Here is a 26,444-nt window from a genome sequence, read left to right as displayed (position 1 = left end):
GTTAACACTGATTTGCAACCTATTTTTTAATGTAGCAAACAACATTTAAAAATTTAGTAGTAAATCAGTGTTCAAAAATGGTTCAAATGGCTCTGAGTACTATGGGACTTAACATCTGAGGTCATCAGTCCCCTAGAACTTAGAACTACTTAAACCTAACTAACCTAAGGACATCACACACATCCATGCCCAAGGCAGGATGAGAACCTGCGACCGTAGCAGTCATGCGGTTCCGGACTGAAGCACCTAGAACTGCTCAAATCAGTGTTGATAAATACCATAATCCCAAAGCTGTATATATAATCATACAAAAACTTTTATCTGACAGTATAATGTATTAGGGTAGATGAAAAAATCTACTCACTAACTGATGGCAGAACACACACATAAAAGGAGGTTATAATTAAGCAAGCTTTCAGAGCCAGTGGCTCCTTCTTTGGGCAGACAGGTTGAAGGGGAAAGAAGAGGGGTGAAGGAATAGGACTGAAGAGGTCTATCAAAAAGGTAAATTTTGAAAAAGTCACCCAGAGCACTTTGTCAGAGGAGACTTTCCAGACGGGATGAGAAGGAATCAGTTATTCAATAGAAAGTGAAATGAACCCAATGACAATGATGAAACTTAAGTGTAACATGTATGGATATTAAACATGAAAATTGTGTTTGGTCAAGACAGAAACCTACTTCCATAATTATATTTTAAGCAAACATGGCAAAAAGTGAGCTCTGACCACAATATGAATACCTTCTAGTATAGTTGTTATAAGCATTATTATGTAATGGCTTATTTGCAGTAACTTTGTGGAAATTCATAAATTTGTGATATATGGATTTTTCTCTTGAAATGCAGATACTGTAACAGCAGTGTTTGGAACAAACTTCACAATGGATTTTCCCTTTGATCCACAAGAGCTTATAATTTTTGCTATGATTGGGTATGTATTGTCTATATTTATTTTAGATTTATTTTTGTAATAAAGAAATTAACTATGTGCATGTTCTGCAGAGCTTGTGAAAATACATTTATAACCTTTTTTTATTAGTGTTTTTTGGTTAAATAAAGTTAATGGCAGGATATCTTAAGGTGTCAAAGTATGTCATGCATAGAAATGTATTATCATGGTAGAAAGACTTCACTGGCTGTGTCGAATAAATAGAAAAGTGTTAGGGGAAAAAAGTTAGATATATTTACTTCTTATGTGTATCATATGCAGTTCAGCTAAGTTACTTGCATACTCTTGAGATGTACACGTGAATTAATGTGTAGAACCATGTAATGTTTTCTGTTGAAAATATCATCCTAACTGACATAACAACTGTTGTATGAGAGCAAGTTGAAGGATCACACCACCCGTATGGCTACAGCAACATAATGCAGGCTGTCCAAAAAGGTGTCCAATATTCAGGAACACACATTTTCAATAAATTTCCAGCTGCCATTAAAAATTTGATTTCAGATAAAGCACAGTTTAAACAGAGTCTGAAAGACTTTTTGCTAGGCAGCTCCTACTCTATATATAAATATCTTAACATGAACTGTTAGACCAGCTTAAGTAAAAGTATCTGTTAGATTTCAGTTTTGGCAGCACTTGGTCACAACAGTAAAGACTAGGTATAAGTACATAACTATGTTCCATTCTGACAGTGTATTAATTCTATAAACAACAGCAGTTCCAGTTTATTGTGATGCATTCACCTTCTCCAGACAAATGATCAGGGTAGTGAGTATTATATTCAAATGTTTTATGTTTATTATGTTATACTTTCTGACATGTTCCACACCAATGAGAATCTTCTAATTTTTTGGGTCTATACAACAAAAAGTTAATCTCATCTAATGATACCATGTGCAGAAAAGTATTCTCATGTTTGAAAAATATCTACATCTATCTACACACACCATAAGCCTTTGTAAGGTGCATGATGGAGGGTACCATGTATCACTACTATACATTTGATTTCCTGTTCCACTTGCAAACAGAGAAAGGGAAAAATGACTATCTATGTGCCTCCATAAAAACCTTAATTTCTCTTATCTTATCTTTGTGATCCTTATGCAACATGCACACTGGCAGCAGTAGTTTCACTATGCAGTCAGCTTCAAATGCCAGTTCTCTGAATTTCCTCAGCAGTGTTCCAAAAAGATTGTTGTCTTCCCTCCATGGATTCCCATTTGCCATTTGAGTTCCTGAAGCATCTCTGTAATACTTGTGTGTCGTTGGAATCCACTAGTAACAGATCTAGCAACCCACCTCTGAATTGGTTTGATGTCTCCCTCCAGTCCAACTAGGGATGGATCTCAAACACACAAACACTGCTCAAGAATGGGTCGCACTAGTGTCCTATGTGCAGTCTCTGTTACAGATGAATCACACTTTCTAAAATTCTCCCAGTAAATCACTGACTTTCTCTACTACAATCCTTACATGCTCAGTCTATTTCATATCACTTTGCAATGTTATGCTTAGATATTTAATTGACATGGCTGTGTCAAGCGGCACACTGCTAATGCGGTATTCAAACATTACAGGTTTGTTTTTCCTACTCATCTGCATTAAGTTACATCTTCATCACACCAACTAGAAATTTTGTCTAAGTCATCTTGTATTGTTCTACAGTCACCCAGTGATGACATCTTCCCACACACCACAGCATCATCAGCAAACAGTTGCAGACTGTTCCTCGTCCTGTCCACTGGATCATTTACATAAAGTAACAGCAGTTCTATCACAGTCACCTGGGGCACTCCTGACAATACCCTTGTCTCTGACAAGCACACACTATTGATGACAACATACGGGGTTGTGTTACTTAAGATGTTTTCAAGCACTCACATATTTGGGAACCTACTCTGTTTGCTCATACCTTCATTAACAGTCTGCAGTGGGGCACCATGTCAAATGCCTTTCTGAAATCTAGGAATATAGGATCTGCCTCTTGCCCTTCTTAAATGGTTCACAGGATATCATGTGAAAAAAGGGCAACCAGAGTTTCACATGAGTGATGATTTCTAAAACCATGCCAGTTCATGGACAGCTTTTCTGTTGCAAGCAAATTTATTATTTTCGAAATGAGAATATGTTCAATAATTCTGCAGCAGTCTGCTATTAAGGATATTGGTATGTAATTTTGTGGCTCCATTCTTTTACCTTTCTTATATACAGAAGTCAACTGCACCTTTCCCAAGTCACTTGGAGCTCTGTGCCGCATGATTCATGATAAATGCAAGCTAAGTAAGAGGCCAATGCCATAGAGTACTCCTTTTAAAACCAAATTGTTATTCTATTCCAACCTGGCAAATTATTTTCTTTCAACTCTTTCGGTTTTTTTCTCTATGGCATGGATGCTTATTACTATGTCCTTCATACTGGAGTGTGTGTGATGATCAAATGATGTTATGCTGGTATAATTCTCCTGTGTGAACAATTTCTTAAATGCAAGATTCAAAACTTCAGCTTTCCTTTTGCTATCTTACACTGCCTCACTAGACTGGTCAACAAGTGACTGGATAGAACCCTTAGACCCGCTTAGCGAATTTATGTAGGACCAGAAATTTCTTGAGTTCTCTGCAAGATCTTTTGCTAAAGTATGATGATGGTAGTTGTATGCTTCACCCATCAATCTTTTTACAGCTGCACAAATTTCTACTAACATTTGCCTTTCATGATTTGCGTGTTTTCTCTGTTATTATGGGTTATCTGTCTTGAGCTGATTGCAGTGTAACTAAAAAGAATTACACCTGTTGTGTTTCACTTTTATGTACAAAGCATCTTCTGTGGTATTCTGTAAATTGGATACACACATTTGTACATTTATTTTTTGATTCATTTAGGTTAAAAACAGCATTTTTTTGTATAAAGTTGGTCTGCAAGCTACTTAAGGTGTTTCTTTACATAATCTGCTCCTTCCCCTCTTGCTAGCAGTGGTTGCTGTTGGCGGGCTTCATTTCACATCTGCAGTTTATGGCATTTTGCATTATTTCCTGCCCTGCACTATTTATAATTGACTTTTTAACTGTTTTTCATTCATCACTGCCACAGTTTTTATGCCTATTCCTTTGTTCTTGTTCACGTTGTGAGTGTTTCCAACTTATGAAATGGGGGAGGAACAACAGGGATGGCCTGGACAGTAATTATGGGATAGATCTGGGAGGAAATGCTAGGGGTAAATGGAGCCTGTGGGTATATGTGTACTTTTAATGTTATATTAAGTGGCCAATCAGTTTAAAGAGTATGTGGTTTGCCAATTTGATCTGATCATTTTTGAGTTGTTTCTTTCCTGTTATGGTTTTTTGGATGTGGTAGTTCTCTTGTAAGGTGAGGAAGTGTTTTTTGTTGTTGTTTATCCTTATGATTTCCGTGTCTGTGTCTCTGGTTGTAATTTTATGTTGGTGTTGGTGTAAGTGTTGTGCAAAAGTTGAATGATTTGTCCTATACTTCCATGCTCTTACATGTTCCTTGTATCTGGTGTCAAATGTCCTCCTGGTTTGACCTATGTATCTTCCATCACATGTCTGATTGCTATAGCTATGAATGAAGCTGACCTACAAGAGATTCACAGCAGCTAACGAAAAGCAAACACATGGATAGAGGTAAAAGATGAATTGTAAATGACGAAAAACAATTTGGGTACACATCACCCTTATGGGAAACAAACTAGGAACCAGCCTAACTTCACTTCAGCAGTGTAAGAGAGAGCAACTCTTCCCCTCCCCCTCCCCCCCACCCACCCACCCACCAGACACTAAATTTTAGGTCTATGGCTTGATGAACATTTATGGTTGGAGAAATGTGCAGACTTATTGAACAAATAATTAAGTTAATATTTTTATATCTTAGGCTGCTTAAAAATTCCTGTAGTACTGATGCTGTGTTATGTTCTAACTGTGCACTTATGTATAACACATTAGGATTGGACATCATGTTTTGGGTGAATATTAGTCTCCCCAAATATGCTTTGAAAGGGAGCAAAAGAATAGTCAGAGGCTTGACATATAGTTAAAAATGTAAGAATTTTTTAAAGAACATAAAAGCAAGCCCCTACCATGTATTTATATTTATGGAAGTATGTGTTTCCTGAAGGACCAAATGGAGCTTTCCATGTTAAACAGTCAAGTCAATAGCTGCAAAACAAGAAATAGAGATGACGTTCATAGAGAAATGCACACAAAAGTCATGTGTCAAAAAAGTGCTCTTTGTCAGCCAAAAATTATGCTTAGTGTACTACTAAAGGAAATAAAAAAAACATGTTGGAATTTCAAATATATAAAAACAAATTCAAAACGCTAATGAGCAAGAGCTGTTATAGTATCAAGGAACACTTTAATCATCAGCAATGATACAAGGAAGAACCAAAGGAACTAGTACACCAGTCTAATATTGTGTAGGGCCCCCGTGAGCACCCAGAAGTGCTGCAACATGATGTGGCAGGGATTAGACTAATGTCTGAAATAGTGCTGAAGGGAACTGACAATATAAATCCTGCAAGGCTGTCCATAAATCTGCAAGAGTACAAGGGGGTGGAGATCTCTTCAGAACAGCACGTTGCAAGGCATCCAAGGTATGCTCAATAATGTTCATGTCTGGGGGGTTTGATGGCCAGTGGAAGTGTTACAACTCAGAAGAGTGTTTCTAGAGCCTCTCTGTATCAATTCTGGACATGTGGGGTGTCACATTGTCCTTGTGGAACTGCCCAAGTCCTTCAGAATGCACAATGGACATGAATGGATGCAGGGGATCAGACAGGATGCTTACGTACATGTCGCTTGTCAGAGTCATATCTAGACATATCAGGAGTCCCATATCACTCCAACTGCACCTCCCCCCCCTCCCCGCCCACCATTACAGATCCTCTGCCAGCTTGAACAGTCCTATGCTGACATGCAGCGTCCGTGGATTCGTGAGGTTTTCTCCATCCCCGTATACATCCATCAGCTCTGTACAATTGGAAATGAGACTTGTCCACCCAGGCAACATGTTTCCACTCGTCCACAGTCTAATGCCAGTGTTGACAGGCCCAGATGAGGCATATAGCTTTGTGTCATGCTGTCATCACGAGTACACGAGTGGGCCTTCGGCTCCGAAAGCCCATATTGATGATGTTTCATTGAATGGTTCATATGCTGACACTTGTTGATGGCCGAGCATTGGAATCTGCAGCAATTTGCAGAAGGGTTGCACTTCTGTCATGTTGAATGATTCTATTCAGTTGTCATGGGTTCCTTTCTTGCAGGGTCTTTTTCTGGCAGCAGCAATGTTGGAGATTTGATGTTTTACCAGATTTCTCATATTCACAGTACACTCGTGGTATGGTTGTATGGGAAAATCCCCACTTCATCACTACCTTGGAGATGCTGTGTCCCATCACTCGTATGCTGACCATAACACCATGTTGTAACTCACTTAAATCTTGATAATCTGCCATTGTAGCAGCAGTAGCTGATGTAACAACTCTACCAGATACTTGTTGTCTTATGTTGGCATTGCTGACCACAGCACCATATTTTGCCTTTTTACATATCTCTGTATTTGTATACACATGCCTATACCAGTTTCTTAGGTGCTTGGGTGTAGTAGGGCATCTTATTTCTTTATAGTGAACTGAAGTGCTCATTTAAGAAAATAAATTGTATTTGCACAGACATAATAAAACCCCTTTTATTATTCTAATTTAGTATATTCTGACTTGTTATATGTATGGTTTAATGTTATACATAGGGTTACGAGTAGTTTATTAACTGTAATTTTTTTCATGCACTATTATCTGTGTATTATGTTGGAACATAAGCTCATAGCATTTTTATTTTGCATGTTAGAATTCCAGTTGTTGTGAGTTTATTTATCAATTTTCATTTTATATTTATACACTACTGGCCGTTAAAATTGCGCACACCATGAAGATGACATGCTACAGACGCGAAATTTAACTGACAGGAAGAAGATGCTGTGATATGCGAATGATTACCTTTTCAGAGCATTCACACAAGGTGGCGACACCGACAGTGTGCTGACATGAGGAAAGTTTCCAACCGATTTCTCATACACAAACAGCAGTTGACCAGCGTTGCCTGGTGAAACGTTGTTGCAATGCCATGTGTAAAGAGGAGAAATGCATGCCATCACATTTCCAGCTTTGATAAAGGTCAGATTCTAGCCTATCGCAATTGCGGTTTATCATATCGCAAGATTGCTGCTTGCGTTGGTCAAGATACAATGACTGTTAGCAGAATATGGAATCCGTGGGTTCAGGAGGGTAATATGGAACGCCGTGCTGGATCCCAATGGCCTCGTATCACTAGCAGTCGAGATGACAGGCATCTTATCTGCATGGCTGTAATGGCTCATGCAGCCATGTCTCGATCCCTGAGTCAACAGATGGGGACGTTTGCAAGACAACAACCATCTGCATGATTAGTTCGACGATGTTTGCAGCAGCATGGACTATCAGCTTGGAGACCATGGCTGCAGTTACCCTTGATGCTGCATCACAGACAGGAGCGCCTGCGATGTTGTACTCAATGATGAACCAGGGTGCACAAATGGCAAAACATCATTTTTTCGGATGAATCCAGGTTTTGTTTACAGTATCATGATGGTTGCATCCGTGTTTGGTGACATCGCGGTGAACGCACATTGGAAGCATGTACTCGTCATCGCCATACTGGCATATCACCCGGCGTGATGGTATGGGGTGCCACTGGTTACACGTCTCAGTCACCTCTTGATCGCATTGATGCACTTTGAACAGTGGATGGTACATTTCAGATGTGTTACAACCCATGGCTCTACCCTTGATTCGATCCCTGCGAAACCCTACATTTCAGCAAGATAATGCATGACCACATGTTGCAGGTCCTGTATGGGCCTTTCTGGATACAGAAAATGTTCGACTGCTGCCCTGGCCACCATATTCTCCAGATCTCTCATCAATTGAAAACATTTGGTCAATGGTGGCCGAGCAACTGGCTCATCACAATACGTCAGTCACTACTCTTGATGAACTGTGGTATCGTGTTGAAGCTGCATGGGCAGCTGTACCTGTGCATGCCATCCAAGCTCTGTTTGGCTCAATGCCCAGGCATATCAAGGCTGTTATTACGGCCAGAGGTGGTTGTTCTGGGTACTGATTTCTCAGGATCTATGCACCCACATTGCGCGAAAATATAATCACATGTCAGTTCTAGTATAATATATTTGTCCAATGAATACCCGTTTATCATCTACATTTCTTCTTGATGTAGCAGTTTTAATGGCCAGTAGTGTAGGTCACTGATGATATTTGAGTTTACATATTGTCATTTTGTCATTTGAAGATAATGAGTGGAGCTGTGGACACTAGAAAATGGATTGCCAAGTGGTGAAATCGGAACATTTCTGAAATATTCTTCTGCTTGAGTTCAGTAGAGGGGTGACAGCAGTTAAGTCAGCCAGAAACATTTGCACTGTGTGTGGGTATTATGCCACTGGTTGGAGCATGGCAAGAAAAAGGTTTTCTCATTTTAAGGAGGATTGTCTTGACATTAGTGAGTCTCTGCTTTGAGGAAGACCTTTGAGGTTTCATGAATATTGTTTAAACACATTAATCCGCAACGATCCACATTAGTGTACTCGAGAACTGGCAAATGTGATGAGCTGTGATCATTCCTTGCATGACATTTACTTGCAGTGGAGAGGTTCAAAAATCAGGTGTACAGGTATCACATGCTCTAAGCCTAAATTACAAAAATCAGCAAGTGGGCAAATGTGTATCTCTGATTGCTCATCATCAATTGGTTCATGAACAAAACTGACCATTCCTATCCTTATCATTACTGGTGATGAGAAATGGTGTCTTTATGCTAACATAAGGAAAAGAAAGCAATGGTTGACCCCAAACAAAGCAGCAACTTCCTGTACAAAGACCTGTCTGCATACACAAAAGATGATGTTATGCATCTGGTGGAACAGCGATGGTGTGATGTACTATGAATTGTTTCCCCGAAGTCTAATCATCACTGTTGACATTTGTTGTCAATCATCTGAGACATCTTGCAGAAGCAATCCAAGAACAATGACCAAGATGATAGCACGAAGTGCTGCTACTCCATGATAATGCCTACCCACGTTCTGTGAGACTGACAAAACACACTTTACAGGAGTTTGGTTGAGGAGTCATTTCATGCCCATTGTATTCACCAGACCTTGTGCCCTCAGATTTTAACCCTTTCTGCTCTCTACCAAACAACCATCAAGCAACTTCCTTTCCAGATGAAGATGCACTCCAAACATGGCTTGATGAGTTCTTCACCTCAGCACCACATGTTTTCTACAGTTGGGGAATGGAAAAGTTATGCTAGCATTGGCAGACTGTTGCAAATAATGAGTGAGAATACATAATTAATGATGAAAGTCTCTGTTATGTGTATCTGTTATGTTTATTAATCACATGGAAAAACACTACAAACTTATGTATTAGCCCAATAATGTCATATGTGGTTTCATATTACACATAAGAATATTTTATTAGTCAACATGTAAATGTAAGACTTTTTGATGTACTATTATCTATATAATATTATGTACAGTGAATCTTATATCATTTTATATGATGAGATACAAGGATGCTAAATACGTTTAACTGAGATACGTGGTTGCACTTGTAATGTTTTTTATAATATCTTGTAAGGCTTCTCCAAATGTTTCAGTGAACACAGCTGAAGGTTTATTGATTGATCCATTAATATCCACATAATATATTTAATTCTGTTTCTGATTGATTTGTCTTTTGCAGATTAATTGATCTAATTATATTTTCCTGTTCATCATAACAACTGTTAAAATTATTGCAGCTCCTTTACTGTACTTCATGAGAACCACATGTGAGCTTTAATTTAATATTTCTTGCCATTGATCCTATAAAATATTTCTGTTTAATTGACAGGGCACTATGTGGTCTGGGCGGAGCAGCTTATGTTTGGGTCCACAGACAGTATGTTCTATTTATGAGAAGGAATAAAAAAATGACATCCTTTCTTCAGAGAAAGTAAGTTCATGTTTATTTATGTTTGAATAACCCATATTTGTCTCCTTTGATGGAAGTCTTCTAGCTGTAGTTATTATTCTATTCAGATTTTGAACATATTTTCCATCTAAGGATGCTTTAGGATAAAGAAAATCAACAGTGCGTGTAGTTTCTTGACTTTCTCTTTGCAGTTGAAAGTTTTCTTTTATTTTTAATTTGGTTTTGCTAACACTGATAGACATTTCAAGATTTGCAGTAAATCTTACTGATGTGTTTAAATATATAACCTATAATGTTTTAGTAAATGAATCCAAAGCAGCCAACCAGCTGCAAGAAATTGTGGTTTTATTCAACTTCTGATCCTGATTTCAACAGATATAAAACCGTCATCTTAAGAAATACACGTAAGTTGAAGACAATGCAACAGCAGTAACTACAAACCTGGAAACATGCATGTCAAAATTATGTGTCATATGGAGTCTTGAGCCCCACAAAGGGGTGGAAATATCACGTAAATAATAAAATATGACCAAAAGACTAAAAACTAGAGCTTACTAAAATTTCAGAATGCAAAAACACCAAATAATGAAGCGATTTGACATTTGTCTAATGAAAATATGCTGTCAGAGCACATCATTGTATACATTATTAAATGTGCTGGCCCCTATGATCAGGGTTTGTCAAGTAAGAATACTTAAAACCTCAAAATAAAACCAGTCAAATAAAATGTCAGGTCATGTTATGAGATGCATGCCGACTGACAAGAAATGGAGAGCGTGGACACCAGGAAAACAAGATAGGTTGAGATCGAAATACTCTTGCAGCATAAATGGTTAATAAGTGGAAACGCATTGGGGGTGGGGACTGTGAAAGAACACTGAGAAATATGGTGACTTACATTAAAACTCTCATAAGACCACAAGTACATTATCATATGAACAATAATAAAGTTAGTGCATGAACATGCTGTAATAAATGTACATGATGATGAAGGAGATTAGTTCTTGGGTCATCACATTGAGCAAAACATACAGTAACAAGATTGGGTAAAACCAATGTCTTCACAAAATATAAAATGGGGCAAATGAACATGTATGGAAAATACTGTATATTAGAGTAGTGAGGAATGAGCAACTCACAGAGACTACTGGCAACCATATGAAGATTTTATACAAGTATAGGTTTGAAGCACATGTGCCACTTACCTTGTTTTTTCTGGTGTTCACACTCTCCATTTCTTGTCAGTCAGTGTGCATCACATTACATGAACAGACATTTTATTTGATTGGTTTTATTTCTGGATTTTAACTATTCTTACTTGACAAGCCCTGATCATAGGAGCCAGCATATTTAATGATGTATACAGTGATATGCACTGACAGCATATTTTCATTGGATAAATGTAAGAATGCTTCATTATTCAGTGTTTTCCCAATTTGAAATTTTAGTAAGTACTAGTTTTTATTCTTTTGGTTATGTTTTATGATATATGTAATATTCCCATCCCTTTGTGGGAATCTAGTCTCTGTTTAACACAGTTCAGACATGCATGTTTCCAGGTTTGTAGTTATTGCTGTTACATCATCTTCTGATTACGTGTATTCCTGAAGAAGATGGGTTTACATCCATTGAAACCATGATCAAAGGTTGAATAAAACCACCATTTGTTGCAACTGGTTGGCTTCTTCAGATTCATTTACTGATGTCTAACTGCTGAAGTGTAGCCATGTTCAAAATATTACAATGTTTTAAATGCAAACTAACAAAATTACCACTCTAGTTTTGTTATATTTCATGTAAAAGTAAGAAAGTTTTGTAGTGTGTTTTGGCAGAGAACCATAGACACAACATAATTTCCGAAATATAAAGATTTCTAATAGTTCCTTAACAACATGTTACTATCCCCACCAGTGGAGGATATCAATACATGACCAGAGATGCTGCAGCTCATGAGAGAAGAGTGCCAGCAGAGGTGGGCTATGCAAGCTGCTGTGGCTCTGTCTCATACAGTATGCCGTATGTGTTGTTTCAAATCATGCCTAGCTTCTATACTGATACTGACCCAGCTCTGGACCTTGACTTGACTGTCTATCAGTCTTGATGTTATTCAGTGCTCATGACAAACATGAGTTTCCTTCTGGCTTACACATTTTATATGGTACAGACACTTAAATATATAGACAAAAAAGTGCATCAAAAATACAATATTTTGGTAGAAATATCCTAACTTTTGACAACAAATTTCTGTGTTTTCTGATGGCTCCCTTGCTGTATATATGTCTTTACACCATAGGTCACCGAGTGGTGTGTGACAGAGGGTGCAAGGGTTCCAGTATCATATTCCCTCCTTCCCATTCTATTTACAGGTGGTGTGCACAAAGAACAATTGTAGGAATAGGAATTATGCTGTCAGGCATGGCCACTATTGATAATTGCAAAAACCTGGATGTCACTGTTCTTTGTAGCTGGGCTAATGTAGAACCCTAAAGGGACACAGAGAGTCATTAAAATGGTGTGAAGATTCACAAAGTGAATTGATAACCTGATTGTAAACTAAGATGAAGCCAAAGTAATCACAAGTCAACATCCACAATGCCAATACACAAATCCTTATACGTAAAAAGTCAGAGAGTGCCACATCATAATACAGGTACTCAAATATCACATTACTGCAGGCTTTATTCATGACAACTGCACTGGTTGTCTGTGAGCTGTGTCCATCCACTTATTTACTGACTGTTTGTGAGAAGCTGTGGCCATCTTACTTGCCTAGTGCATCTCACACAGATGGAGCTCAAAGACCGCAACTTCTATACTGCTAACATGTCTGCCTTTTCATCAGTCACATGAGATTAAATTCCTCCCCCTTTTAATTGGTGCACATGAACAGAAGTGGCCAGGGTGGTGTTAGGATCAATGACATGAGGAAGGAGGATACCAACCTTCACATCCATTTCCTCCAGCATGCAGGTGTCACATCCAGCCAGTTGCACTGAAAATGGAATTTTCAGAATATGCTGAACTATATGCACCCACATTCAGCAAGGTGGGCACAGGACATGTCATAGGACAGACAGGGTTCTGTCTCCATTAACATCATCTCATCTCTGTATAGGCCTACAATTGTACCTACTGCTCATGGAAGGGATGCAGACTGTAAGGCTGCAGCTGCAAGATCATGGGTGTGCAGACAGGTGGTGTAGGTCTACACAAGCTGATGTATATATTCAGGGGCTCCATGTTCGCCGTGTTGGGCATAGAAGATCAAGCACTGCACTGTGTCTGTGCCTGTCCAGATTTTTACCCAGGCTATACCCTTTAACGGGAGTGGTGTGGTCTGTATCAATGAAGCTGCTGAATACTTCCTCAGGCAGAACTGGTAGCATAGTTTCCTGCATTTACATATTAAACCTCCTGACCAACTACTCAGTCTCAGAACTCAATACTGCATGAAGTTGGGTGGTGATGTGGTGTTCTGGCTGTTACATTGACAAAACATCTTCAACGTGGTGGCCACAAACTAAGGTCTATTATCAGTCACAATGGTGAGGAGCACATATTATTATGAAATAAATGGCTATAGCACAGATCTTGAGTGTAGCTATAATGTTTGATATCCATACTACATATGGGAAATTTGAGAGTGTACCCAACTATAATAATCGTCTAGGCCATGGCAATGGAGCAACAAATTCCAAGAATGCTCATGTTGTGGCCAGGAAGAGAAACATTGTGACAGGATCAGTAGGTCTTTGGCTCAAGCATGGCAGTGTGTGCAATCACAGAGTCTACTTTGCCATGTAAAGACAGTATCATTCTGGCCTCATCATTCTGGTCATCCCTCAGAGCAGCATGTATTGCAAGGGGCAAGGTGAGGGTGAGATTGCAACCTGACATTCTTCCTTGGCTATTCTCCTTGTTACCATGAAATGAATGTCCATTGTAGATGGGGGTGTCTTGTCTGGTAGCTGCTCTGTCCAGCCCCACTATATCGATGACTACACTCCATGAAGTAGTGGGTCCTGCTCGATAACTGTTGCTATCTCATAAATAGTAATAGGTCACTCATCTAGGGTTTGGTGTAGGTTTCTGTCAAGTGCAAAATGCATTGCCTCATTTTTGATAAATGCTCTGATCAGCTCCACAGGCAGATGAGATAGGACATCTACATTTACATGCTGTGTCAAGGGCCAGTAATTAATCTCATAGTTGTAGTTACTAAAGTATAAGGTCACTTTTGCAGCCACTGAGCTGTTTTTTCCTAGGAAAGTGATCCAAAATGGGTAATCAGCTGGGGTTTCTGTTCTATGATCAATTGAAACTGTGTACTGTAGAGGTACCTGTGAAGTTTCCAGACTCGATAACTGAATGCCTCTTTCCTACTTGTGAATATTTTCACTGAGCTGCTCTAAGCTCTTTTGATGCAGACATTATTGGCTGCCCCATGCCATCTGCCTATTTATTTGACAGTTGTTTTCTGTGAGATACTTGTCAGATACTAATGCTGCTAGACATAGAGATCAAATACACTTTTTTAGTTGCAGAAATGTTTGGTGGCATGCACTTGACCATACGAATTGTATGCTTTTTGGTCAAACCTGATTTTAAGGCTGCACAAACTGAGCTGCTTGTGGTATAAATCTGCCATAGTAATTTATTTTTCCCAGGAAATACTATTTCTCTTACGTTATGAACAGCTTTTACATGCTCTGATATAGGTTTGTGTGAGTTCTTATATTAAATGTATCATAAGTACTTAGTGCTTCGCTTGAAGAACCTGCAACTCACTTTCTTGCAAGTATGCTACAGTGCTTGAAGTCTAACTGTATGCTGTTCTCAAGTAGACTACATTACATTGACATCATCAAGATAATATATGCAATTGAAAGTATTTTGGATTGCTGCTTGAGATTTCTTTGAGATACTGTGGAAGTGATGACCACTCTCAGTGGCAATTAGTTATACATCCCATACAGTGATTTCAGCACATGAAATCTGAAAGATTTATCATTTAAAGAATGCAACAAATATTCAATAGCAAGCTAAATTTTTGAAAGTACTGGCCCCTGTCTAATTATTCCAGTTATTACTCTGGTCACTGTATCAGGTTAGGATCTATGTTAGGCTGGACATTGGCTGTTGACTTCATATCTCAACATATCCTATTAGTTCCATTTGATTTTTTGTTGTTGTCACTGTAAGTGTTGCCCACTAGTTAGTTGACATGGATGTATTAACATCAAGCTTTTGTAACTTCTGATTTCATGTTGAAGCATGATGAATAGCATTGGCTGTGCTTGGCAAATACATGGTTACACTGATTATTTTGCCAAGATATACACCTGGAAATCTTTTGTACACCTACATCCAGGTTCAAAAAATAGCTTGCACTTGATAGACAACCTGTCTGAAACAACAAACAGAATCGCAGCTAATACCGGGGACTTTTGCTCATTGACTCAAAAACTGAACAAGTTAAATTTGTTTAAACTGAGGATATTAGTTGGTACTCTTGATTTAACTACTAGCAATATTAGAGTTCAAATTCAATACACTTACAAGATGTGATCGAAGAGTAATTGGAATTTCTGTTTTTTTAAAAGAATCATTATTTATTCTTCAGTATCACATTTGTCCCATTTTTGTAATCCCCCTCAGATATAATACACTTGTGCCAGCACTTTTTCCAATCTTGGAAGCACATCTAGAATGCACTTCAGCTCATTCAACAATTTTATTTTTATCTTGTCAGTGGTTGCAAAACAACATCCTCCCATGGTTCTCTTCAGCCTCAGAAATAGAAAGAAGTCACAGGGGACAATGTCTGGTAAATATGATGGCAGAAGCAACGTAACAGTTTTGTTATTTGCCAAAATATCATGAACAAGCATTGAGGTGTGAGTGGGAGCATTATTGCATTGCAGTTTGTACAAGTAGTGCTGCCACAATTCTGATCATTTTTGTCAGATTGCTTCATGCAAATGGCATGTAGCTTCCATGTAATATTCCTTATTGACTGTACAACCATAAGGCAGGAGCTCATGATGCATTATCCCATTGTAACTGAAGAAAACACTGACAAGACCCTTCACATGTGATCAAACTTGTCGAATTTTTTTCAGTTTTGGCTCTTTCGGCTCTTCAGGCAGTATCCATTAGGGTGATTGGGCTGTGGTTTCAATGTCATATCTGTATACCCATGTTTCATCACCTAGTATAACCTTATTTAGAAGTTCCGGATCATTGTTGACTTCATTCAGCAATTCCTGAGTGATGTCTATATACACTCCTGGAAATGGAAAAAAGAACACATTGACACCGGTGTGTCAGACCCACCATACTTGCTCCGGACACTGCGAGAGGGCTGTACAAGCAATGATCACACGCACGGCACAGCGGACACACCAGGAACCGCGGTGTTGGCCGTCGAATGGCGCTAGCTGCGCAGCATTTGTGCACCGCTGCCGTCAGTGTCAGCCAGTTTGCCGTGGCATACGGAGCTCCATCGCAGTCTTTAACACTGGTAGCATGCAGCGACAGCGTGGACGTGAACCGTATGTGCAGTTGACGGACTTTGAGCGAGGGCGTATAGTGGGCATGCGGGAGGCCGGGTGGATGTACCGCCGAATTGCTCAACACGTGGGGCGTGAGGTCTCCACAGTACATCGATGTTGTCGCCAGTGGTCGGCGGAAGGTGCACGTGCCCGTCGACCTGGGACCGGACCGCAGCGACGCACGGATGCACGCCAAGACCGTAGGATCCTACGCAGTGCCGTAGGGGACCGCACTGCCACTTCCCAGCAAATTAGGGACACTGTTGCTCCTGGGGTATCGGCGAGGACCATTCGCAACCGTCTCCATGAAGCTGGGCTACGGTCCCGCACACCGTTAGGCCGTCTTCCGCTCACGCCCCAACATCGTGCAGCCCGCCTCCAGTGGTGTCGCGACAGGCGTGAATGGAGGGACGAATGGAGACATGTCGTCTTCAGCGATGAGAGTCGCTTCTGCCTTGGTGCCAATGATGGTCGTATGCGTGTTTGGCGCCGTGCAGGTGAGCGCCACAATCAGGACTGCATACGACCGAGGCACACAGGGCCAACACCCGGCATCATGGTGTGGGGAGCGATCTCCTACACTGGCCGTACACCACTGGTGATCATCGAGGGGACACTGAATAGTGCACGGTACATCCAAACCGTCATCGAACCCATCGTTGTACCATTCCTAGACCGGCAAGGGAACTTGCTGTTCCAACAGGACAATGCACGTCCGCACGTATCCCGTGCCACCCAACGTGCTCTAGAAGGTGTAAGTCAACTACCCTGGCCAGCAAGATCTCTGGATCTGTCCCCCATTGAGCATGTTTGGGACTGGATGAAGCGTCGTCTCACGTGGTCTGCACGTCCAGCACGAACGCTGGTCCAACTGAGGCGCCAGGTGGAAATGGCATGGCAAGCCGTTCCACAGGACTACATCCAGCATCTCTATGATCGTCTCCATGGGAGAATAGCAGCCTGCATTGCTGCGAAAGGTGGATATACACTGTACTAGTGCCGACATTGTGCATGCTCTGTTGCCTGTGTCTATGTACCTGTGGTTCTGTCAGTGTGATCATGTGATGTATCTGACCCCAGGAATGTGTCAATAAAGTTTCCCCTTCCTGGGACAATGAATTCATGGTGTTCTTATTTCAATTTCCAGGAGTGTATGTCTATGCAACATCATTTTTAGTTGAAATTCAGCAGTTCACAACAAACATGTTTCATCCCCTCCACCTCCCCCCCCCCCTAAAAAAAAAGGCTTGGCATGAGCCAAATGATGTGCCAACATCATCAACAACCTCTCAGATGGTGATTTGGCAGCTTTCCAGAACCATTTGCAAAAAGCCACAGTCAACTTTTAGAATGTAGTGTTGCACTTTATTCCCGATGATAACGGGTCGAGATGACAGGAGACGTGGGGGTCGAATCTGCTGGGGCCCCATGCACCAGTCTGTCCATTGTGGCAAGTCCGGTTGCTATAACAGAAGACGTGGGTGATGTGTCCGCATCTGTAGGAGAAGGAGTTGAGTAGAGTTGCTCCGACAGATGATGGTCATCTGGTTCCTGCATGTGCACGTCTCCTGTCGGTGTCAGTTCTTGTGCTGGCACCGATATGATGGTGAGAGGACTGCGTTGTGAGTAATGAGAGATTCCAGGATCCCGAGCGTCTGGTATAGCCGAAGGTGGTGTAGCGGCATCCGGAACAGACGTTGCCTGCACACGAGGCCGAAGCTGGTCCGAATGATGCACTGCAACACTCATGTCCGTCTGGATTTCACACAGGTGTCGGCCACGGTGTCGTAAGATGTGGCCAGGACTCCATTTTGGCCGCCTGCCATATCCCCGTACCCATACAAGGTCGCCGGCGGTGAACCAGCCAAGAAAAGGCCGTGAGGTGGAAGGCCACAGAAGATGAAGTAGCATCAGGGCTGTCGGCCATGTAAGAGCTCAGCCGGGCTGTGGTCGGCCATGGGGGTGAAATGGTAAGAAGCCAGAAATTGGAGAAGCACATCATCAGCAGCAGAAGAAGTCAGGAGTTTCCTCATCTGAGCCTTAAATGTGCAGACCAGTTGTTCAGCCTCACCGTTTGGCTGTGGATGGAACAGAGGGGCCGTGACATGCATGACGCCGTGACGGGCACAAAAATCCGCAAAATTGGAAGAGGCAAATTGTGGACAATTATCTACATCTACATCTACATCTACATCTATACTCCGCGAGCCACCTAACGGTGTGTGGCGGAGGGTACTTATTGTACCACTATCTGATCCCCCCTTCCCTGTTCCATTCACGAATTGTGCGTGGGAAGAACGACTGCTTGTAAGTCTCCGTATTTGCTCTAATTTCTCGGATCTTTTCGTTGTGATCATTACGCGAGATATATGTGGGCGGTAGTAATATGTTGCCCATCTCTTCCCGGAATGTGCTCTCTCGTAATTTCGATAATAAACCTCTCCGTATTGCGTAACGCCTTTCTTGAAGTGTCCGCCACTGGAGCTTGTTCAGCATCTCCGTAACGCTCTCGCGCTGACTAAATGTCCCCATGACGAATCGCGCTGCTTTTCGCTGGATCATGTCTATCTCTTCTATTAATCCAACCTGGTAAGGGTCCCATACTGATGAGCAATACTCAAGAATCGGACGAACAAGCGTTTTGTAAGCTACTTCTTTCGTCGATGAGTCACATTTTCTTAGAATTCTTCCTATGAATCTCAACCTGGCGCCTGCTTTTCCCACTATTTGTTTTATGTGATCATTCCACTTCAGATCGCTCCGGATAGTAACTCCTAAGTATTTTACGGTCGTTACCGCTTCCAATGATTTACCACCTATGGCATAATCGTACTGGAATGGATTTCTGCCCCTATGTATGCGCATTATATTACATTTATCTACGTTTAGGGAAAGCTGCCAGCTGTCGCACCATGCATTAATCCTCTGCAGGTCCTCCTGGAGTACGTACGAGTCTTCTGATGTTGCTACTTTCTTGTAGACAACCGTGTCATCTGCAAATAGCCTCACGGAGCTACCGATGTTGTCAACTAAGTCATTTATGTATATTGTAAACAATAAAGGTCCTATCACGCTTCCCTGTGGTACTCCCGAAATTACCTCTACATCTGCAGATTTTGAACCGTTAAGAATGACATGTTGTGTTCTTTCTTCTAGGAAATCCTGAATCCAATCACAAACCTGGTCCGATATTCCGTAAGCTCGTATTTTTTTCACTAAACGTAAGTGCGGAACCGTATCAAATGCCTTCCTGAAGTCCAGGAATACGGCATCAATCTGCTCGCCAGTGTCTACGGCACTGTGAATTTCTTGGGCAAATAGGGCGAGCTGAGTTTCACATGATCTCTGTTTGCGGAATCCATGTTGGTTATGATGAAGGAGATTTGTATTATCTAAGAACGTCATAATACGAGAACACAAAACATGTTCCATTATTCTACAACAGATTGACGTAAGCGAAATAGGCCTATAATTATTCGCATCTGATTTATGACCCTTCTTGAAAATGGGAACGACCTGCGCTTTCTTCCAGTCGCTAGGTACTTTACGTTCTTCCAGCGATCTACGATAAATTGCTGATAGAAAGGGGGCAAGTTCTTTAGCATAATCACTGTAGAATCTTAAGGGTATCTCGTCTGGTCCGGATGCTTTTCCGCTACTAAGTGATAGCAGTTGTTTTTCAATTCCGATATCGTTTATTTCAATATTTTCCATTTTGGCGTCCGTGCGATGGCTGAAGTCAGGGACCGTGTTACGATTTTCCGCAGTGAAACAGTTTCGGAACACTGAATTCAGTATTTCTGCCTTTCTTCGGTCATCCTCTGTTTCGGTGCCATCGTGGTCAACGAGTGACTGAATAGGGGATTTAGATCTGCTTACCGATTTTACATATGACCAAAACTTTTTAGGGTTCTTGTTTAGATTGTTTGCCAATGTTTTATGTTCGAATTCGTTGAATGCTTCTCTCATTGCTCTCTTTACGCTCTTTTTCACTTCGTTCAGCTTTTCCTTATCAGCTATGATTCGACTACTCTTAAACCTATGATGAAGCTTTCTTTGTTTCCGTAGTACCTTTCGTACATGATTGTTATACCACGGTTGATCTTTCCCCTCGCTTTGGACCTTAGTCGGTACGAACTTATCTAAGGCGTACTGGACGATGTTTCTGAATTTTTTCCATTTTTGTTCCACATCCTCTTCCTCAGAAATGAACGTTTGATGGTGGTCATTCAGATATTCTGCGATTTGTGCCCTATCGCTCTTGTTAAGCAAATATATTTTCCTTCCTTTCTTGGCATTTCTTATTACACTTGTAGTCATTGATGCAACCACTGACTTATGATCACTGATACCCTCTTCTACATTCACGGAGTCGAAAAGTTCCGGTCTATTTGTTGCTATGAGGTCTAAAACGTTAGCTTCACGAGTTGGTTCTCTAACTATCTGCTCGAAGTAATTCTCGGACAAGGCAGTCAGGATAATGTCACAAGAGTCTCTGTCCCTGGCTCCAGTTCTGATTGTGTGACTATCCCATTCTATATCTGGTAGATTGAAGTCTCCCCCTATTACAATAGTATGATCACGAAACTTCTTCACGACGTTCTGCAGGTTCTCTCTGAGGCGCTCAACTACTACGGTTGCTGATGCAGGTGGTCTATAGAAGCATCCGACTATCATATCTGACCCACCTTTGATACTTAACTTAACCCAGATTATTTCACATTCGCATTCGCTAATAACTTCACTGGATATTATTGAATTCTTTACTGCTATAAATACTCCTCCACCATTGGCGTTTATCCTATCCTTGCGGTATATATTCCATTCTGTGTCTAGGATTTCGTTACTGTTCACTTCCGGTTTTAACCAACTTTCCATTCCTAATACTATATGCGCACTATTTCCTTCAATAAGAGATACTAATTCAGGAACCTTGCCCTGGATACTCCTGCAGTTTACCAATATTACGTTAACTTTTCCTGTTTTTGGTCTCTGAGGACGGACGTTCTTTATCAACGATGATAATGTCCTCTCTGGTAAGCCGTCAGGTATTTTATCGTTTCGCCCAAGGGGGGGGTCCCTCTAACCTAGAAAACCCCCGTGTGCACGCCACACGTACTCTGCTACCCTAGTAGCTGCTTCCGGTGTGTAGTGCACGCCTGACCTGTCTAGGGGGGCCCTACAGTTCTCCACCCAATAACGGAGGTCGATGAATTTGCAACCATTATAGTCGCAGAGTCGTCTGAGCCTCTGGTTTAGACCCTCCACACGGCTCCAAACCAGAGGACCGCGATCGACTCTGGGCACTATGCTGCAGATATTAAGCTCAGCTTGCACTCCGCGTGCGATGCTGGTTGTCTTCACCAAATCAGCCAGCCGCCGGAAGGAACCAAGGATGGCCTCAGAACCCAAGCGGCAGGCGTCATTCGTTCCGACATGTGCTACTATCTGCAGCCGGTCACACCCAGTGCGTTCAATAGCTGCCGGAAGGGCCTCCTCCACATTACGGACGAGACCCCCCGGCAAGCACACCGAGTGCACACTGGCATTCTTCCCCGACCTACCCGCTATTTTCCTGAGGGGCTCCATAACCCGCCTAACGTTGGAGCTCCCTATAACTAATAGGCCCGCCCTCTGTGACTGTCGGGACCTTGCCGGAGAATCGGCCACTGGCCCAACAGGCGAGGCATCCTGTGGTGGTTCGGAAACGATGTCATCACCACTAGGAAGCACCCCGTACCTGTTGGAAAGGGGTAAGGCAGCTGCCACGCGGCCAGATCCCACCTTCGCCTTTCGGCCAGGCACGCGCGAGCCCACCACTGTCCGCCATTCACCCTGGAGTGATGGCTGACCGGTAAGATGCTCACTGCCGGAAGACGCAGCGACATCAGGGGTTCCATGTGATTCCAAGGCCACCGAAGTAGGCATAGGTCTCACCACAGTTGCCCCAACGCCACTACGAGCCAACGCCTGCGCCTCGAGCTCGATGAGCCTAACAGACAAAGCCTCCACCTGCCCCCGAAGAGTGGCCAATTCTCCTTGCGTCCGCTCACAACAACCACAGTCCCTACACATGACTATGTTTACCCTACTCTATACGGTGACAAATTCCCAAGATAATCTTCTGATGAGCTACTCTGATAATCAAGAAACACTCACTGAAATACGAGACGCGAAAACTACGCTAGGTTTTCCCAGAAAAACTATTTAAAAGCTAAGCGCAGCAAATAAGTACAAAAACGCTTTATACAAACAGTACTCGCTGCTGCTGGTGCTCTCGCTCTGGCTGTCACAAGACAATTGCTGATTCAAGTGACTAGTGGCTAACGGCCGCGAAACAAACAAAAGACGGTTTTAGGGCGCTTTCTGTTCTAAACGATCAAGAAAACACTAAGAAATCTAACACGAAAACTACGTAAAGTTTTATCAAGAACTGTTAGTTACTATGCAGAGCAGATAAACACAAATAGAATCCCTTCCTTAGTGGAAGGTCGTAAACAAAATGCAAAATAAACGCTTTATACAAACAGTACTCGCTGCTGCTGGTGCTCTCGCTCTGGCTGTCACAAGACAGTTATCAGTAACAAGGGTAGAGGGAAGGCCTTCCAAAGAGAAAATGCGAGCTAGAGCATTGGTGGTCACCGCGGTGGTAGAAGCTGTTGTGACTCGCCGATCTTTCAAAGTGCCACCATGCAGTTACGCGCATCCTCTACATGCGGCGCTGTCTGCCAGCCATGCAGCAGTAACGCCACATAAGCGGCCAGCCAGCCAGCAGCCGCTACACTCGGACTCAGTTATGATTTGACTGTTAAAGTGACACACATCTTACTCTGGTTCACCGCCGGCGACCTTGTATGGGTACGGGGATATGGCAGGCGGCCAAAATGGAGTCCTGGCCACGTGCAACGGACAATGAAAGGAAAGTTAGAGTAGGCGTCAATAACGAGAAGCCAATAAGTACCTAAAAAGGTCCCGTGAAGTCAGCATGAATACGCTCCCAGGGCTTCTCAGGCAAAGGCCACAGTGACAAAGATGACTTTGGGGCAGCGGCCTGTGACGCACAAGGGCCGCAGGCAGCGACCATGTGTGTGGTTTCAGAGTCGATGCCAGGCCAGTACACAAGCGCGTCAAAGATTTTGCGCGAGAGACACCCCAGTGCCCTTGGTGAAGGAGGCGCAAGACCAAAGCATGCAAAGACGCAGGTACCACAACATGCGGTGAAGCATTTTTGGTGGAAAGGAGGATAACACCATCCCTAGCCATGAGGCGGTAACGAAAAGCATAGTAGTTCCGCAACGGATCAGAAGTCTTAGCAGATGGACGATCTGACCAACCCTTCTGAATACAGCGTAAAACCTGGGAGAGGGTAGGGTCAGACCCCGTAGCAGCCGCCAGCCGGTCCCCGGTGATGGGGAACCCATCCACAACCCGCTGCTTGGTAACATCCAGGTGGAAACACAAAAGTATATCCCTATCGAATGCCAGATCAGGACCCATGAGAAGGTGAGACAGTGCATCAGCATTCGCATGTTGAGCCGTCGGCCAGAAATGAATCTCATAATTGAAACAAGACAAGTAAAGAGCCCAACGCTGGAGGCGGTGTGCAGCCTAGTCAGGAAGTTACGTTGATGGATGAAACAAGGAAACAAGTGGTTTGTGATCCGTAACAAGATGAAATTTGGATCCATAGAGAAAAACACCAAACTTATGAAGAGCATAAAAAATGGCCAAAGCTTCTTTTTCAATTTGAGAATACTTTTGTTGGGCATCCGTGAGCATTTTGGAAGCATAAGCAATGTGTTGTTCAGAACCGTCAAAAAAACAATGCGCAAGGACTGCACCAACCCCATATTGAGAGGGGTCCATGGCAAGAACAAGATGTTGGCCAGGTCGATAAGTACCAGGCACGAGGCCCGTTTCAGCATAGTCTTCAATTTCTGGAAAGCCGCATCGCATGACACGGACCAGTGAAAAGGCACGTTTTTATGCAACAGGCAATGCAACGGCTGAGTCATCGAAGCAGCAGATGGTAAAAACCTGTGATAGTATGTCATTTTCCCCAAGAAGGCCTGCAGTTCCTTAACAGATGTAGGGTGAGGAAGGGCATCGATCACAGCAACAGTTTGCTGAAGTGGACGAATACCATCCCGAGAGAGTTGAAACCCCAAGTACGTGATAGATGCCTGAAAAAATTTTGATATCTGAAGATTACACTTAAGACCGGCAGTCTGTAAGACATGAATAAGCGTGTGGAGATTCTGAAGATGTTTTTCAGTGGTGGAGCCAGTGACAACAATGTCGTCCATGTAATTTATACACCCAGAGACAGGGAGCAATAATTGTTCCAAGAATCGCTGAAAGAGAGCAGGGGCACTAGCAACCCTGAATGGCAAGCGTTGGTATTGAAAGAGGCCAAAAGGCGTGTTAAGGACCAGAAACTGCCGGGAAGCAGCGTCAAGAGGAAATTGATGATAAGCTTCTGACAGGTCAAGTTTAGAAAAAGACTGGCCTCGAGCAAGTTTAGTGAACAATTCTTCAGGTCGAGGCATAGGGTAAGTGTCGATAAGGCATTGAGCATTTACAGTGGCTTTGAAATCGCCACAGAGATGCATATCACCATTTGGCTTAGCAATGACAATGACAGGAGAGGACCACTCACTGGACCCCTGAAGCAGTGAGACAATCCAGCTCCTGTTTGACCTGATCACGGGCCACAGGAATGGGCCGAGCCCAAAAAAACTTAGGCCGAGCAGTGGGTCAACGATGAAAAAGAAAAATTCACTACCCCGTCGCCAGTTGTTATAACTTCAAGTTGAACAAATATATTTCAAAGATGACACAAGACATGGAAGTCACAGATCAAGTAAACAGAGTAAGATGTGTGTCACTTTAACAGTCAAATCATAACTGAGTCCGAGTGTAGCGGCCGCTGGCTGGCTGGCCGCTTAGGTGGCGTTACTGCTGCATGGCTGGCAGACAGCGCCACATGTAGAGGATGCGCGTAACTGCATGGTGGCAGTTTGAAAGATCGGCGAGTCACAACAGCTTCTGCTATTACAGGTCCAACCATTGTTTTCACAAATCCAAACCATATTTAAAACATCATTACATAGAGGGAACTTTCCTCATCACAACTATATTGTTATTTATGATAGTATTAATGGAATGTGGTCACCAAGCCATATAATAACACTGTAATCATAGGCAGTGCCAAATGAAATTTACAAAAATGAAAGCAAGTCAACACTCTGAGGGTACAGGAAGTTGTTGCCAAAACTACACAACACAAATGTAACAATAATAAATATATCTCTGTAACATGATCTCCCTCAGTGGTTGTGTGTTAATAGAGAAATTGAGCAGTACAATACTGAGCTACAGAATCTGTTTAAAAACTTAAATCATGTGCACCTACCAGACATAAGGAAAATGAAGCATGAAGAACATACCAGGTGCAGACTTCACTCAAATATAAATGGAAAGCTCAAGTTAGGGAACCAGATGGTGGAACAGTGTGATGAATGGCATAAAACCATGGAGCCAATCATCCTAGACTATAATCAACAATTTTTTAAGCACAAATAGCAACACAAAAGTGTTGACATAAACATTCTGGATCTAAAGAAACCCCATTCACATGTTGCAGAACAGGCTTAGAAGGGAATAAACTATCATTGCAGTGCAGTGTGATAGACCTGTGTAATAATTCCACTGATTCAGAATCCCTTATCCCAAAATATTATGATTTACAAAGAATGAAAGATATACAAAAAAGGTTAGTATCTCTTAGGATAATACACCCAAATGTGCAATATCTTGGAAATAAGGTCAATTTTCCGCAAATGTTTATGAATGAGCATTGACCACACCTATTAGTAATAACAGAACATGAAC

At 42.1% G+C, this 26,444-nt stretch overlaps 1 protein-coding gene across 2 annotated transcripts in view; it reads left to right on the top strand.

Annotated features, from left to right (window-relative positions):
• The window catches only part of LOC124722886 (chloride channel protein 2), a 533,838-nt gene that overhangs the window by 385,007 nt on the left and 122,387 nt on the right, over positions 1–26,444 (top strand). For both annotated transcript variants that reach the window (XM_047248023.1, XM_047248022.1), the window contains exons 7-8: positions 848–932; positions 9,916–10,017. In XM_047248023.1, coding sequence (XP_047103979.1) covers positions 848–932; positions 9,916–10,017 — 187 coding nt within the window. The remainder of the gene's footprint in view (positions 1–847; positions 933–9,915; positions 10,018–26,444) is intronic.

The sequence above is a fragment of the Schistocerca piceifrons genome, chromosome X, assembly GCF_021461385.2.
Source record: "Schistocerca piceifrons isolate TAMUIC-IGC-003096 chromosome X, iqSchPice1.1, whole genome shotgun sequence".
In the NCBI taxonomy this organism is placed as follows: domain Eukaryota; kingdom Metazoa; phylum Arthropoda; class Insecta; order Orthoptera; family Acrididae; genus Schistocerca; species Schistocerca piceifrons.
The sequence above is the reverse complement of the archived record's forward strand: the minus strand, read 5'-3'. Positions and strand labels throughout refer to the sequence as shown.